Source organism: Bubalus kerabau, chromosome 13 (assembly GCF_029407905.1).
Source record: "Bubalus kerabau isolate K-KA32 ecotype Philippines breed swamp buffalo chromosome 13, PCC_UOA_SB_1v2, whole genome shotgun sequence".
Taxonomy (NCBI): Eukaryota; Metazoa; Chordata; class Mammalia; order Artiodactyla; family Bovidae; genus Bubalus; species Bubalus kerabau.
The window spans coordinates 21,892,947-21,910,315 of NC_073636.1; the positions used below are offsets into that span (position 1 = coordinate 21,892,947).

Genomic DNA, 17,369 nt, shown 5'->3' on the forward strand with positions numbered 1-17,369 from the left:
GAAAGGTCATTACCATTGACAATTGTAAAACACATGAAAAGATGCTCACCATCACTCATTATCAGAGAAATGCAAATCAGAACCACAATAAGGTACCATTTCACGCCAGTCAGAATGGTTGTAATCCAAAAGTCTACAAGCAATAAATGCTGGAGAGGGTGTGGAGAAAAGGGAACCCTCTTACACTGTTGGTGGGAATGCAAACTAGTACAGCCACTATGGAGAACAGTGTGGAGATTCCTTAAAAAACTGGAAAGAGAACTGCCTTATGACCCAGCAATCCCACTGCTGGGCACACACCCTGAGGAAACCAGATTGAAAGAGACACGTGTACCCCAATGTTCATCGCAGCACTGTTTTAATAGCCAGCACATGGAAGCAACCTAGATGTCCATCAGCAGATGAATGGATAAGAAAGCTGTGGTACATATACACAATGGAATATTACTCAGCCATTAAAAAGAATACATTTGAATCAGTTCTAATGAGGTAGATGAAACTGGAGCCTATTATACACAGTGAAGTAAGTCAGAAAGAAAAACACCAATACAGTATACTAACGCATATATATGGAATTTAGAAAGATGATAACAATAACCCTGTATACGAGACAGCAAAAGAGACACTGATGTATAGAACAGTCTTTTGGACTCTGTGGGAGAGGGAGAGGGTGGGATGATTTGGGAGAATGGCATTGAAACATGTATAATATCGTATATGAAACGAGTTGCCAGTCCAGGTTCGATGCATGATACTGGACGCTTGGGGCTGGTGCACTGGGACGACCCAGAGGGATGGTATGGGGAGGGAGGAGGGTTCAGGATGGGGAACACATGTATATCTGTAGCGGATTCATGTTGATATATGGCAAAACCAATATAATATTATAAAGTTAAAAAAAAAGAATAAAAATAAATTAGGAGTCTATTTACAAAATAAATAAATGTTGTGTAAGTTTAGAAAACAGGCCCTTGGATCTATCCTTGGCAGATAAGAAATGGAAGCATCTAGTCCTCAAATGTGCAAAATGAGTAGTTCAGGCTGTTCCCATCATCCAGTGAGAAGAGACCACCATGTTACCATCAGACCTCAATGGTGTGCAGCTCATGACAGCTCCATGCAGCCCAGCGCTGCTAGTCTAGTCCCCGTGATTTCATCAGAAAGACTGCTCTGTACCTTCCCCAGATTTTCTTTTTGTGTGTGTGGCTTTAGCCTCAGGCATCCGGGAGCTTTCTATTTCCACTGTTATTAAATTTTAAAGAACATTAAGTTATGTTTACTGAGAACAAAAACATTAGTCACTGACAACGTTAAGAGTACCAGGTAGAAAATGCCTATAGAAGATGTGAAAATAGGTAGGAAAAGGATCACCTAGTATAAGGGAGAGAAAATGATGTCCTGTAGTTGGCAAGATTTAGGAGTTTGGAGTCAAGCACATTTGGATTGAAATCCTGGCTCTACTGCTTCTGCTGCTTTGAACTTATTAGTTTTCCTTTCTTATAAAGTTTGACCAAGGAGATCAAACCAGTCAGTCCTAAAGGAAGTCAATCTTGAATATTCATTGGAAGAATTGATTCTGAAGCTTCAATACTTTGCCCATCTGATGCGAAGAGCCGACTCATTGGAAAAGACCCTAATGCTGGGCAAGATGGAAGGCAGGAGGAGAAGGGGATGACAGAGGATGAGATGGTTGGATGGCATCACCGACTCAATGGTTATGAATTTGGGCAAGCTCCGGGAGCTGATGAAGGGAAACCTGGTATGCTGCAGTCCATGGGGTCACAAAGAGTCACATATTACTGAGCGATTGAACAACTTGTAAAGTTTTGTTTTGAAATAATTTCAGGCTTGTAAATAAACTTGGAAAAATTATTGACGAGTTCCCATATAGCTTTCAACAAGCATCTCCAAGTAGTAACACTTTATATACTCATGGTACAATTTCCAACACCAAGAAATTACCATTGGTGTGATGTTCTTAACTAATCTTCATGCTATATTCACCTTTTGTGAACTGTCCCCAAACCACCCTTATTCTTATTTGGAATCCAATATAGGACCCACATTGCATTTGTTCGTCAAATCTCCTAGTCGCACCTCCTCCAATCTATGACAGATTTTCTGTCTTTCTTTATCTTTCATGAAACTTGACATTTTGAAGGGTATTTACCAGTCTCTGTACAGTGATCTTGATTTGAGGTTTGTCTACTGCTTCTTCATGGTTAAATACAGGTTTCTATTTTTGGCAAGAATACTAGGGGAGGGACTTCCCTGGCAGTCCAGTGGTTAACATGAAGGCTTTCATTGCCCAGGACCAGGGATCCATCTCTGGTGGGGGAACTAAAATCCCACAAGATACCTAGTGTGGAAGGAAAAAAAAAAAAAGAATACCTAGGGAATGGTATTTTGTCCATCACCATGCATACATCAGCAGGTACCTGATGTCATCACGTCTCATTACCAGCCATGTTAACTTTGATCACCTGCTTAAGGTGATGTCTACCAGATTTTGTTTCTTTACTGTAAACTTACTGTTTTTCCTTTTCTAATTCCTAAGTATCTTTGGAGGAGATACTCTGTGCATACAAAACATCTTCTTTCTTGTCATACTCTCACCTAGTTTTAGCATTCATACTTGCTTAATGCAGACAAAATACTTAGAATGATGTCTGATACATTAAAAGCTAATTCCATTCTTATAACACCAGTAAATACACTAGTTATGATCATTTCAATATAACAAAAATGAAGCCATCATAATGTTTCTGCGAAACATAGTATCTAATTGTGATGTGATTCTATTACAAAAGCAATTTGCCTCCATTGCTATTAGAAACAACATATATCAAATCATTTCCACCTCCTTATTAGAAATCAGATCAGATCAGATCAGTCACTCAGTCGTGTCCGACTCTTTGCGACCCCATGAATCGCAGCACGCCAGGCCTCCCTGGCCATCACCAACTCCCAGAGTTCACTCAGACTCATGTCCATCGAGTCAGTGATGCCATCCAGCCATCTCATCCTCTGTTGTCCCCTTCTCCTCTTGCCCCCAATCCCTCCCAGCATCAGAGTCTTTTCCAATGAGTCAACTCTTCGCATGAGGTGGCCAAAGTACTGGAGTTTCAGCTTTAGCATCATTCCTTCCAAAGAAATCCCAGGGCTGATCTCCTTCACAATGGACTGGTTGGATCTCCTTGCAGTCCAAGGGACTCTCAAGAGTCTTCTCCAACACCACAGTTCAAAAGCATCAATTCTTCGGCGTTCAGCCTTCTTCACAGTCCAACTCTCACATCCATCCATGACCACAGGAAAAACCATAGCCTTGACTAGACGGACCTTTGTTGGCAAAGTAATGTCTCTGCTTTTGAATATGCTATCTAGGTTGGTCATAACTTTCCTTCCAAGGAGTAAGCGTCTTTTAATTTCATGGCTGCAGTCACCATCTGCAGTGATTTTGGAGCCCAGAAAAATAAAGTCTGACACTGTTTCCACTGTTTCCCCATCTAAGGAGCTGTTATTATTTAGGAAACTAGTTTTAAGGAACTTTTGCTATGCTAAACCCGTCAGGTACATAAAACGATGTTAATAATCATCATTGACTCCACTGACTCAGAGCTTATGAAGGTCCACGTGTCATTTGGTCATTTATTCAGGTATTTTGGATGAAAGCCAGTATCATTAGAAATAGCCATGTAAATAAAACAACATGTTTTTTTTTCTTTAAATTTTCAACTCCTCCCAAAGTTATTAGTATAATACTTAATAATATTTGGCATCAAGTATTAATAATACTTGGCATCAATAAACAAACTGAAAATGCTATCACTCCAATTTACTTGGCCTAATTTTTTGGAAAAATTAATACAAATCTCACTTTGTCAATCATCACCGTCTTCATCCTGCTTATTTAATAGCTTCAAGATACAAACACATGCCCTACAAACATGAAATTATTTTAATGATTAAAAATAGCATGTTCAAATACATGTATAGAAATTAACGATTAACCCATGAATTTATTCTTAAATAAATGGACACCGCCTATATTCTCTGGGCTTGTTGCTGTCATGAACTTGTGAGATCAGCAATTACTAAAAGCTTGTTATTGTTGTTTAGTCGCTAAGTTGTATCCAAGTCTTCTGTGACCCTGTGGACTGTAGTCCACCAGGCTTCATGGGATTTCCCGGGCAAGAATACTGGAGTGGGTTATCATTTCCTTCTCCACTAAAAAATTAGTTATTACTAATTTTTCCCCCACAGGCTGCCTTCATGAGGCTTATACCTTATAAAGATGAAATGGAGGCTAGGGGACCATAAGAGTGTAACTGTACTCCTATAAACAAGAAGCTGTCTTAAAACAAAAGGCGTTTTTTACGAGTGACTTTCTCAATGGTGTTTAGGATTATAAATGCACCCACTTCAGGTTTTTTAACTCTTATTAGGAGGTTTCTGTCTTCAAGGTCTTGAAAGCATTGATTAATTTATCTTTGTAATACCACTGAGAAATAGGCAAACAAGTAAAACTGGAGCAGTGTTTACACAGGATTATAATTCTTGTGTTATTAAAAAAGAATTAGCAGAGATCATAATAATTAGAACCCAGATGGCAACAAGCATAAGAAAAATATGTAACAGAGGCAATAAGAGAGGTAGGCATGCTTAGTAATCTATGAGAGGGGCTTCCCCGGTGGTCCAGTGGTTAAGACTCCCCCTTCCAAAGCAGGGGCTTGAGTTCCATCCCTGGTGGAAGAACTAAGATTCCACAAGCTGCATGGCATGGCTGGAAAAAAAGAAATCTATTAATATGGCCCTGATTTCCTCTGATAGTCAATTCCCCACAGTGATTCTACGGGACAAGTTGTAGAACAGCATGATTCAGTTTCAAAACTCACAGTCATATGTGGCTGTACCTGCTATAAATTTGCAGCACACCATCTAGCACCTATTTACCTACTTCTACAAGCTTTTCAAAGAACGCTTCACAAATTTCTTGTCCTGCATATGATACTTCTTATGCCTGTCTCAGAATTATGATACCTCTCCTGTCAAATAGTTCGCTTTCTGCCAAGTACAAGGAATTAGCAAATTCAGTTGATTTTATGTATGTCACACATGCATTTTACAGTTTCACTTTTGAGTTTTTATTTTACATTTTGCTCTATTAATTAATTTATTATCTTTACATGACAGTTTTCTAAACACTTCTTCCTTTTATATTGTGTGAGTATGCACGCGTGCTCAGTCGCTCAGTCATATCTGACTCTTTGCAACTCCATGAACTGTAGCCCACCAGGCTCCTCTGTCCATGGGATTCTCCAGGATCATTCTCTACATAGGATTATAATTCTTGTGTTATTAAAAAAGAATTAGCAGAGATCATAATAATTAGAACCCAGATGGCAACAAGCATAAGAAAAATATGTATAAAGAATACTAGAGTAGATTGCTGGAGAAGCCGATGGCACCCCACTCCAGCACTCTTGCCTGGAAAATCCCATGGGCGGAGGAGCCTGGTGGGCTGCAGTCCATGGGGTCTGACGCAACTGAGCGACTTCATTTTCACTTTTCACTTTCATGCATTGGAGAAGGAAATGGCACCCCACTCCAGTGTTCTTGCCTGGAGAATCCCAGGGATGGGGGAGCCTGGTGGGCTGCCGTCTATGGGGTCGCACAGAGTCGGACATGACTGAAGCAGCTTAGCAGCAGCAGCAGAGTAGATTGCCATTTTCCTCCTCCAGGGGATATTTCTGACCTAGGGATTGAACCTGCATCTGCTGCATTGGCAGGCAGATTCTTTACCCCTGAGCCACCTGTGAAGCCCTTCTTTTACCTTAGATATTTGTTACGGCATGAGATCCAAAATAGGAAAATATTCACCATTTGTGTCATGTACATCAATTAAATCTAGTGAATTCCAATATTATGCTTCTTGTTTGCAGTGACTTTTCGTGATGTTGTCCAGGATTTTGTTTACATTTCTGGTTGCAGAAGAGTTTTTGTTGCATATTCAAGTTCTAAAAAATTTTAATGATGTGGTTAAAGGATGTGTAATTAATTAGTGACACAACAGGTCTTCTCACACCTAACCAAAATAGGTCTTCTTCCTGTATTCATCATCTCAGTTAGTGGATTATGGTCCACCAGTCACCTAGCTAGAAACCTGTCCTTTATTCTAGACTTCTCTCCCTCACTCCCAACTTGTGTGTGTGTGTTCGCAGTCGTGTCTGACTCTTTGTGACCCCACAGAATATAGCCCACCAGGCTCCTCTGTCCATGAGATTTTCCAGGCAAGAATACTGGAGTGGGTTGCCATTTCCTTCTCCAGGGGATCTTCCCAACCCAGGAATCGAACTGGAGTCTCCTACATCTCCTGCATTGGCAGGCAGATTCTTTACCACTGGAGCCACCTGGGAAGCCCAACTTTTAATTATGATTTCAATTAATTATGATCCTTCCAGTTTTATTTTCTACATATGTTTTTACCCATGCCTTTCACTCCCATGCTTTCAGGTCTCATCTGACTAGTGTCTGGCAGTCCCCTTTGAAGAGCTTCCGTGCATCTCCTCTGGGTTAGGTGTCCTCTTCAGGTCCTTACTCTGCTCCTGCCTGGGCCTATTAGTTTCTCCTTCCGTGTTGCTCTCCTGCATCACCTTCTTAACTCCTTGAAGGGAGAAACTGGTTGGACCTTACTCTTTGAGGCGCATCCTTGGATTTAGTGCCTGGTATGTATAAGGTGTTGGATCAATGATTTTTGACTACACGAATGAATGAATGAATGAATAAAACTCTCGTTTAGCTTCACTGAATACCTGTTTAATATACCATGAAAAGAAAGTGAAAGTAGAAGTTCCTCAGTCATGTCTGACTCTTTGCAACCCCATGGACTGTAGCCACTGAAGCCCATCAGGCTTCTCTGTCCATGGACATCTCCAGGCAAGAATACGAGAGTAGGTGGCCATTTCCTTCTACAGGGGATCTTCCCAACCCAGTGATCAAACCTGGGTCTCCTGCATTGCAGGCAGATTCTTTACCATCTGAGCTACCAGGGGAGGAAGCAATAATGAACCAATTACCCAGGGGTAATTACATGGAATATATAATAATTTAGCTTCAAAGAGTCCCATGAAATCCTAGCACTTAATCATTTCTGTTTGTTTTAATAATTTGTGTGGATGTGTTGTTCTGTGTATCTGTGTCTATATGTGTTGTAAAGAGGGGTGATAATTTTCAGAAATTTGCCATTAAGTGTGATACTTTTTATTTACTTTCAATATTTCAGTAATTAGGAGCATTGCCTTTGTTGTCTTTCAAATCTGGGTTCAAGTTTTGGTGTCCCACTTGGGCCATTTTTCCCTGGATAAGGAAATGGCTACCCACTCCAGTATTCTTGCCTGGAGAATTCCATGGACAGAGGAGCCCGGAGAGCTTAGAGTCCATGGGGTTGCAAAAAGTCTGACATGACTAAGCGACTGACACTTTGGGCCATTCTTAACGACTCTGGTGCTAAGTTAGTTTCACTTTGGAGCAGTTAAAATCTGAACCGCATTTGATTGTTTTATGTGTACATGCATATAGAGAGAATGGTTGACGAGATATGGTAGGAGGTATAACTTTGCAAGAAGTAATGGTAGGACTCTGAGGATGACACTTTGTGGTCCCTCTTGATCCTTTGCCCCACATCCCTTCTGCCTCCCTGAGCTCATTGAAAATTGAAACTATGGGAGGCAGTTTCTAGGATACCAGCTAACATCCCAACTCAAGTGCTGTGTCTCTTCTTTCTGCCTGAGAGTAATCCTGGGGAAAGAGGGAATCATCTGCCCGCTGTCAATCAATAGGAGATCGGAGTGGATGGATCAATATCCCAGCCTCATTGAAACATGTAAAATATCTTGTATGAAATGAGTTGCCAGTCCAGGTTCGATGCACGATACTGGATGCTTAGGGCTGGTGCACTGGGACGACCCAGAGGGATGGTATGGGGAGGGAGGAGGGAGGAGGGTTCAGGATGGGGAACACATGTATACCTGTGGCGGATTCATTTTGATATTTGGCAAAACTAATACAATTATGTAAAGTTTAAAAATAAAATAAAATAAAAAAAAAAAAATCCCAGCCTCCCAACCTCCAGTGAGATGATTCTGAGTCATGTTTTCCCTACTCTTTCCCAGAAGGTCTCCAAGGGAGACCTGGCTATAGTGGTAACACATCCAGTAACTGTTACTGATTTTTCTCTTTTCATTGTCTCACTTTTCCCATGTCCCTAGCAAATGCTTCCTAGGATCACCTTCCAAACAAACTTTCTGCCCCAAGTCCTTATGTCAGGTTTACAGTACCAAGGAAACTAGGTCAAGGCTTGAAGAATACGGGAGCCATGGCCAGCCGAGGTTGAGAGATCATTACAGTCAAGAGAGACATCATGTTGAAGAACTGGAGCCCAAGATTAAGGGTGGCAGTTTCAAGGAAGTAAAAGTTGTTCTAGAAAGCGGGCCAGGGTAGAGAACGTGAAGGGAGAACCATAAGATAGCAGAGACCAATTAGTGGTGGATCTTAAAACTCATTTTCACTATTTTTGCATGATTCCAGGGTCAGTGGGATTCTAGATCAAAAGATTTGGATTGGGGAGTGATATTCTAGATAGTATAGGAAAACAAATTCCAAGGAAAATGGAACCAAGATACCTGTAAGCAAGTCATTGAGATAAAACTGACCTACACTTAGGGAAGGGTGTCAGTAGTACCTGAAGAGAAAAGGGTAGATTTCACAACTATTGAGAAGGTAACACCTTTATTAATTATCATTGCTATTAGTGCAAAGCAGGCCATGGTGATAACTAAGGTAAGCTGGTCATTTAGACAGTAAATGGGGAGACATTTCAATCATTGATATTGTGCTTCAGGATAATATATTAGCAAATTTTTCTGTGAAAACTTACTATCAAAAATAGTCTTTAACTTATGTATTTGTTTTTCTCAGTTTGATTCTAAAAATATTTAAACATTTGTCATGGCTGAGAAATTGTCATATTCTTCTGGTTCATCTTTGGTAGTAATTGATAGAGTTTGTTAGTGATAGATGTTTAAACCAAACTCTTATTCTGGAAGTGAGAATGCCAAATTTTACCAATTTGCCCATGGCATGGAAAAAATTAGACTGATGGAGAACAATATACTAGACTAAGTGCCTTTATAAAACTGTGTCTGATGTCTTCTTTGAAATATATGATTTTGCCACTGAAGCTTTTATTTTAGGGTTATTAGTAACCACTCATTTCAGTCAGTGCTGTAAAAATAGGTTTTGTTGTTCCCATTAGTCAGCATAAATTAAAAAATGAAGATAAACCCTTCTGAAGATGCAGCTTTCATTAAAAAGGAAAGGGAAAAAAGCTAATTGAAAGTCACTGTAAATTTTAAATGATTAATATCATGCCAAATAAGTCATTAGGAATCTCTGATGGATATAAAAAGCAATCATTTGCACAACTGGAAAGAGCCAAATTCAATTTAACTATACTGCTCTATTTTTTTTAGCTTGTATGTTAGGAGAGATATAATATTGAAATTGTTGAATTTTAACATAATAGCCTTTTATTATAGGTGGTTTGTACATTCTATTGGGCTCTAAATCAGCTAATTAATTTCCCTATGGATCCTTTTATTTCAGTTGATCATCTTTGTTATAGCTCACTGTTTTTTTCTTGTTTCCTTCCTAATAATAATAAATCTGATTCATATCATTTCAAACATATGAAAAATCTAGGGTTTCTTTTTCTTTGCTTTGCTTTTTTGTGTCTTGTTTTTTATCTTACTATACATATGTATGTATAATATATAACAATAAGATATATTAAAAAAAAAAAAATATATATATATATATATATCCAAAGCTTCAGATCTTCTTTCAGAAAAAAAGAGGGGCAAAATTTATGAACTTTATTCCTTGGTCTCTCCAGTTTTCCTCTCTACAAAGTAAAAGTAGCTTTCTAGTAACCAACATTTTTTAATTATCGGTATCCCATGCCTTTAAAACTGTAAATAAAGTGGTTGCTCTCAAACACACTGGGGGCTAGGGCTGCCAGCCCTCACCCAGTTGAAAATCCACACAGTGGTACCTCTGCCTCAAAAACAAAGGAATTAATGAGTGACTCACCCAAGGGTAGGATAGAATCTGGACTCAAACCCTAGTCCTTTTGATTTCATACTTTGTGATCTCTAATCAAACTTTTCTCAACACTGCAATAATTTAAAGATCTCTCTAATGAAAACACAGATACTGTATTATTGGGGGGTAAAAAAAAAGAAAAGATGTTATAAGTAGAACTGACCAATACAGTTCAAACCCATGTTCAAGGGTCATTTGTATACTGAATCAGGGGAGTTTATCACAATCTGAAAAAGAAAAATATCTGCAGATTTAGATCTGTAGGTGCAAAGTATCTTGTTCTATAAAACTGCCTTTTGTTCTATACAGAAGATAAGTTGACTATATAATTGCCTAAACTAAAATATTTTTACTTTTTATTCAGTAAAACTGAACAGGTAACATGCTCTACTATTTTGGAGAAGATTAATCAAACAAAAAATAACCCTAAATAAATTGTTGATCATGATGGTTGACCTGCTTTGTAGTGATCAACTGAAAGGTAGTGGTGATGTTAAAGAGAAAAGCTTGATTCAGAGCTGAAACTGTTAGATTCTCTTTGGAAGTGAAGAACAGATTAACAGGTCATAACAGCCCAACTTTATTTTTTCACATATTTTAAACATTTAATTGTCAGAGGGTAAAAAATTCTTTTATTTCCATCCAAGATTCAGATTCGAAAAGTCAACTACAATAATAGTGGGGTAAAGTAGAAGCTTTTTTTCTTTTTTTTTTTTTTTTATGGTAGAAGGCTCTTCATTTTACATTTACTGTTATGCACATTATTGATTTTCTTTTCTGGTTGTTGTTCCTTGCAGAGAGTGAATCTGTCCTTCGATTTTCCATTTTATGGCCATTTCCTACGTGAAATCACTGTGGCAACTGGGGGTAAGTGGTTTTCTACCCATTCACTCTAAATAATCTACAGTTTCACTACAGTTATTATTTTTAATTTACTCCATATTTCAAAAGGGACATTTATTGGGAAAGCCATTGTCTTCTATCAAAAAGTCATGGGTATAAATAAAACATAAGAAAAGTACAGCTATTGGGAAAACTTTTCTGCAGGAAAAAACATGTACTTATAATAATTTTCAGCATAGATCCATCTCTGCTTTCTTGTCAAGTTTTCATTCATTTTTGATAATATGGAAGATTATATGAAAGGGAACAGAATTATAAAGAAAATGTGCTTAAGAAAGCTATAGAAGTGTATCATTTTCTTTTAACTTATGTAGTAGATTGAGATATGTGTATACACACACACACATTCTATTAGCTTTAGTTATTTAGTTGTTTCCTCCCCCTTTAATGCCACCTAAGTTGACTGAGAATTTTAAAAATGAACACTGAAATTCAGTTTGAATTCTCTTCATTTTATTTTTCTCCACAAACTTTGGAGGTTAGTTTAAAGATTAGCAATAGCCTAGAAATGCAATTATCTGTTTTTATAGCATATAGGAGTCAGAAAAATGTATTCCTTGAATGCTACTAGCAGAAATAAGCAAAATGCCAGAGAATATCACTGTTGGCCTAATAAGGAGCAGTAGATAAAGTAGGAGAAAGAGAGAAAAACATAAAAATGGAAAAGTAAAGAAGCAAATTATTAATAAATGAAATACACAGATAGGATGAAAGGTCTGTGGATGGCTCATACTAAAGCACCAGAGAGAGTCCCTTTCCTTCACTGGGTTTTGGTCTTCTGGATGGTATGGAAACCACGTTGGTCACTCATCATATTTCAGTAAAAGACTTAGAAGTTATATAGGATTCAGAGGAAGATTTGTAATCAGGAATACCAATAATCAAGTAAAAGTTTTGAGCACCATCTCTAAGCACTGGCAAACAAAGCTACCTCTGCCTTAGGATCATGTAACCTAGTACACAAGGTGAAGCAGAATGTGGGAGTTCCTTAGAAAATACAGAGGATGAAATACGAGTTTCCAGAGATGATAAAGCTCAAACGTGAGAATCCTTTAAGACTTAATAGAAAAATTATTTAAGATATTTCTTGAAGGAAGTTAGAATTTCTGTGATTGTGTAGGGAAAGAAGAGTAAGTCACAGGGAAGAATATCTTGAATAAATACTATACAGAAGAGAAAATTGGTGGAGTATTTTGAGACAGTAAATAACCAAATTTGAATGAAGCTGGATGTGTAGGTTTTAAGAAGAAAAATGTTAAGATGTGAAAAGCAGGTTGGGACAATTTTGTACACTGCCTCAAAAGTCAGTTAGAGTCACTAGTCCTTGATTAGATAAGTGATAAACTTAAGAAGCATAACCAAGATTATATGTGGAATCTAAAAAAAATGAGACAAATGAACTTACTGACAAAACAGAAAGAGACTCACAGACTTAGAAAACACACTCATGATAGCTGGGGGGAAGGGATAGTTAAGATTTTGGGAAGGTTATGTACACACTACCATATTTAAAATGGATAACCAACAAAAATCTACTGTATAGCACATGGAATTCTGCTCAATGTCGTGTGTCAGCATGGATGGGAGGGGTGTTTGGGAGAGAATGGATACATGTACATGTATGGCTGAGTCCCTTCACTGTTCACCTGAAACAACATTAACAACACTGGTAATTGGCTATAATCCAATATAAAATGTTTTTGGTGTTAAAAAAAATAAAAACACAAAGCAGAATCAAGATACTTTGTAATGCCTTGAAGTATAAAAAGACTGAAGTTAGTGCATATAGTTGAAAGTGTGACAAATATTGAGGACCTTGGTAATTCTGTGGCTTCAAACCATAGGAGAGAAATGATACTATTAGCAAAATTTACAAACTTTAAGCAGAAGAACTGGTTTTAGGGCTTCAGTCCAGAAGCTATTACATTTTGTGTAAAAAAGGACCTATATATAAGTAAAATTTACACACAGATTCTGTCTTAATGAGTTCACTGTGTATTTCTGTGCTAGTATATTGCCAGGCATTTAATAGACATTTTAATTAATATGTTGAAGGATTGAATGAAAAGGAGAAAGGCAAATTAAAAGAGTGCTCCTATAAACCATGAATTACTTCATGTACACTCACATCTTTAAAGTATGATGTAAACATGGTTATCTCATAATATGAACATTAAGCATATTTTCTGAGACTTAGGCTACCAGTGTTCTACTGGATTTTTAAAAGTGAATCATTAATTATGTTTGTTCAAAATCTGTACACACAGTGGTAAAAATATGGGCAGCTTTGCATTTTCAGTTTCTCAAATCATTTTATCTTTAAAAGTCATGTCAGCAATTTAGCCAATATGAAGTAAGATTTCCCTTAGCTGAGTTGGTGGGAAAAAACCCAAACAGATGGCTATATCATGTTTACTGCTTCAAAATACCTTTTTTCTTTGCAAAGATCCTCAAAATAAGTGAAAAATCTGGTGTCTTGAATGATTTCTATCTTCTTTGAAGAAAACAATAATGTAAAAAAGCCTTTTTCTATTTTTTGTTTAAGAAATGCTAGTATGGCACTTGCATATATAAATCCATACCCTGTTTAGGGAGGCACAAGTGAGATAATTTAGACACTGACCTAGGCTTCTCCAAAATGGAACCAGAATCTCTTGTAAAAGTTTCCAACTAAATAAATAGCTTGTCTACACCTCCATTGTTTATTTATTCAATCAATTTTGGTTGAGTCCCTCCTATGTGAAAGACACAGTACATAACATTAATACTTTGATTTGTACAGAGAAGAATAAACTGTGGTTCCTCCAGGAGCTTAGAATCTACGAAGAGGAAGGATTATATGACTAAGCAATAAGACAAGGTTGACTGTGAGTGCTGGAGGATTAGAAAGGTGCTCCAAGAGAGGGTCATTCTTATTGAGCAAATCAGAAACAGGTTTGTAAAAAAGCTAACATTTGACATTGGCCTTGAAGGAAGGTGGAATTTTAGTATGCAGAGAAGCAGGTTGAAAGAGGTGAAGAGGGAAGGAATATTCTAGACAAAGGGATGCTGAGCTAAGTGACTTTGCTGAGTCCATATTGAGCATATTTGAAAGGCTGTCAAGTAAATCTGTTTGTCTTGAGTGGAGACTCAAAGTAAGAGTTCAGTGAATGGGAACTGGGAAGAGTGGTGTAAAATACTTTTAACTTTAGACATCTGGATGATATCCAGCAAGCACTGGGTTTCTTACAGATCTGGCCTGATCTGGTAATGGAGGATAGGATAAGGTGAGGGGTTTAAAGGTAAAGAAAGAGGCAGGTTTTTCAATACTTCTAGTGCCTGAAGCCAGTGAAGGGCACATCATTTGAGCTGTCTAATCATTGTGTTTGCAAAGGTTTTCAGGCAACAGGATTCATTAGGACACAGGTGAGTAAAGCTAAGAACAGCTTGGAAGAGAACTTCTGAATCATAGATTTTCAATCGGTCTCTTCTGACTAAATAGGTGGTATAAGCAGATAGACCTACCTAACAAACGCTCATCATTTTACAAAACTAGAGAAAGTTATTAACTATGAAAAACTTACAAGAAAAATAGAAACCACAGGTCAGGTTAAATAAAGTAGACTGAAGGCCATTACAAATAGACCAGGGACTGAAATTTTTAAGTAGGAATACATTGGTTTCTATGAAACAAAATGAAAGAAGATATTCTATTGACTGCCAGTTCTCCCTGAATGTGTCCACAAATTACTGTGACCTGTCTTTATATATGGACTTCCTGGTAGCTCATTGGTAAAGAATCTGCCTGCAAGTGCAAGGGACATTGATTCAATCCCTGGTCCAGGAAGATCCCCTGGAGAAGAAAATGGCAACCCACCCTAGGATTCTTAACTTGAGAATTCCATGGACAGAATAGCCTGGCAGGCTACTGTCCATGGGGTCGCAAAGAGTCAGATATGAGTGAGCAGCTAAATAGCAACAAGATGAATACTTTAATAGGTTCTTTTTAAATTTTAGGCTTCTAAGGTGATCTTTTAAAAGCTTCAAAAAGCAGGTTTACATCTGAGGATATAATTTTTTAATTCTTGCAACCATCTCTAGTAATGATATCCTTTTCATGAGTTCATTGTGGGCACTACATTTAACTAGATGAGAGGAAACTGAGAGGTGGGAAGAATGGTGACTGATGCCTTATATAATGGGGAAGAGAAAAGTTGACATTATCCAGACAATTCTGACCCCAAATTTTAAGTATGTAGATATAGGCTAATTCAAAATGAGTGTGCAGAATTGCAAGCAAGCCACACATGAGATTAGGAATCAAAGATGACATGAATTAAAAGGCAACTTTGGTTATGTAAAGGTTTACTCGCCTTTCCTTTCTTTGTGAATTTCTAATTGAAGATATAAGAAGATAGCTGTTCAGGTTTTTTTGTCAGGGTATGAAAACAGTTTTATTGTAAAACCTGTTTCACACACATCTCTTTTTCTGCTTTAATGATATAATTGACATATAGTATTTCATAAGATGTCAATTTTAGTTCTATTTTCTTTTGTTTGCCAGATGCTAACTAATAAAATGTAAAATGTCCACTAAGTAATCAGTATTTAATATCTGGAAAATTAATGGCATTAAAAAAAGTCAAACAAGGAGAAGTAAAATATATACAGTCAGCCCTCCATATCTGTACGTTTTGTATCCTGGGATGCAACCCATTATGGATCAAAAATATTTGAAAAAAATTTTTTTGGAAAGTTCCATGAAGCACAAAACTTGAATTTGCTGTGAGCTGGCAACTATTTACATAGCATTTACATTGTATTAGCAATTATTTACATTGTATGAGATATTATTTACATTGTATGAGATATTATATAACCTAGAGTTAATTTAAAGTATGTGGGAGGATATGTGTTGGTTGTACACAAATTGAGCTTCAGGGGATTTTGGTATGGAAATGGGGCTGTGTCTGGGAGACAGAAGAACAACTGTATCTCCTTTCTTCCCATGCCTCCTAATCCATTAGTACTCCTCCCAAGGTGAAAATAAATTAATGTGTGTGTGTGTGTGTGTGTGTGTGTGTTTTAAACTGGTGTGGTTTATTGTTTAGTCGCTAAGTCGTGTCTGACTCTTTTGTGACCCGATGGACTCTAGCCCACCAGGCTCCTCTGTCCATTGGATTTCCAAAGCAAGAATACTGGAGTGGGTTGCCATTTCCTCCTCCAGGGGATCTTCCTGACCCAGGGATTGAATGTGTTTCTCCCTCATTGGCAGGCAGGTTCTTTACCACTGAGCCGCCAGGGAAGCCCCACTCTTTGAGCTATGGTATGCAATCAGATCTAAACTAATTTCCTATATCTTGTTAATAGTCATTTGTTTTTTCCCCCTTAAGTCCCTAATAAGATAGGTTAAAAAAAATAGTGCATATTATTTTGATTGGGTTTTCAGGAAGTATATTACCAAATCTTCCAGTTTCTTTTTTATTCTTTCTTTCAAATAGCAATATTTTAATTGTAGCCCCAAATAATATTTCATGCTTTTTAGAGGTACTTTATTAATAACAGTTATGAAAGGCTTTCTAACAGCAGAAGAGAGTTAGTAATTACTCAGGATGATTGATTTAAAATACCAACCCTGTAATCTTCCAAGTATATAACCTCGATATAATAGAACTTTATTGCGTCCATTAGCTTTCTGAATCTAATGAAAAAGTAAATGACATTATTTTATATTATTATTATTATCATTATGTTATTATGTGTATCTAGAGATCTGATACATGCAGGGAGATATTGAAGGGATAGATGTTGGACAAAATAAAATTCATTCCAATTTGGTTCACTAATTTAAAGTAACAAACTCAAGTCTCAAAGATTCCTGGATGGAAAGATAAGTTGTGTGATGTCTGCTCTGCCGTGTCTGAGTGATTCTCTGGATATATGTCCTGAAAGTCCAGCTCAATTGTCCTTCTTGATAATTTACTCCCCCAGACTGTCGAGTGTCCCTCAGTAGACTGAGCAGATTCACCAACATTACTGAATTTCTTTTCCCTGAGGCTTTATGAATTGCATGTTCACAAGCCCCTTTGTTTCTCCTGTGTATCAATGTGTTATATTTCATCAGCACTGGTTCCTTGGGATTGGGGTGAGGTGTCGCTGGAGATCAGAGCAACAAGAGATGCAGAAAGGGGCCACCCAGGAGATAGACTAGAGTCGGTATGAAAATTACCAGAGGCAGAAATATGGGTAGACAGAAGTACAGTTTAAAAAAAGAGAGGATCATTGATTCATGGTGGATAAGTGATGATTGGTTGACAGGAATGGGG

General features: G+C 37.6%; 1 protein-coding gene across 3 annotated transcripts in view; it reads left to right on the forward strand.

Moving 5' to 3' along the window:
• PLXDC2 (plexin domain containing 2) overlaps positions 1-17,369 on the forward strand; it is a 423,407-nt gene that overhangs the window by 232,637 nt on the left and 173,401 nt on the right. For all 3 annotated transcript variants that reach the window (XM_055543765.1, XM_055543766.1, XM_055543764.1), the window contains exon 4: positions 10,959-11,028. In XM_055543765.1, coding sequence (XP_055399740.1) covers positions 10,959-11,028 — 70 coding nt within the window. The remainder of the gene's footprint in view (positions 1-10,958; positions 11,029-17,369) is intronic.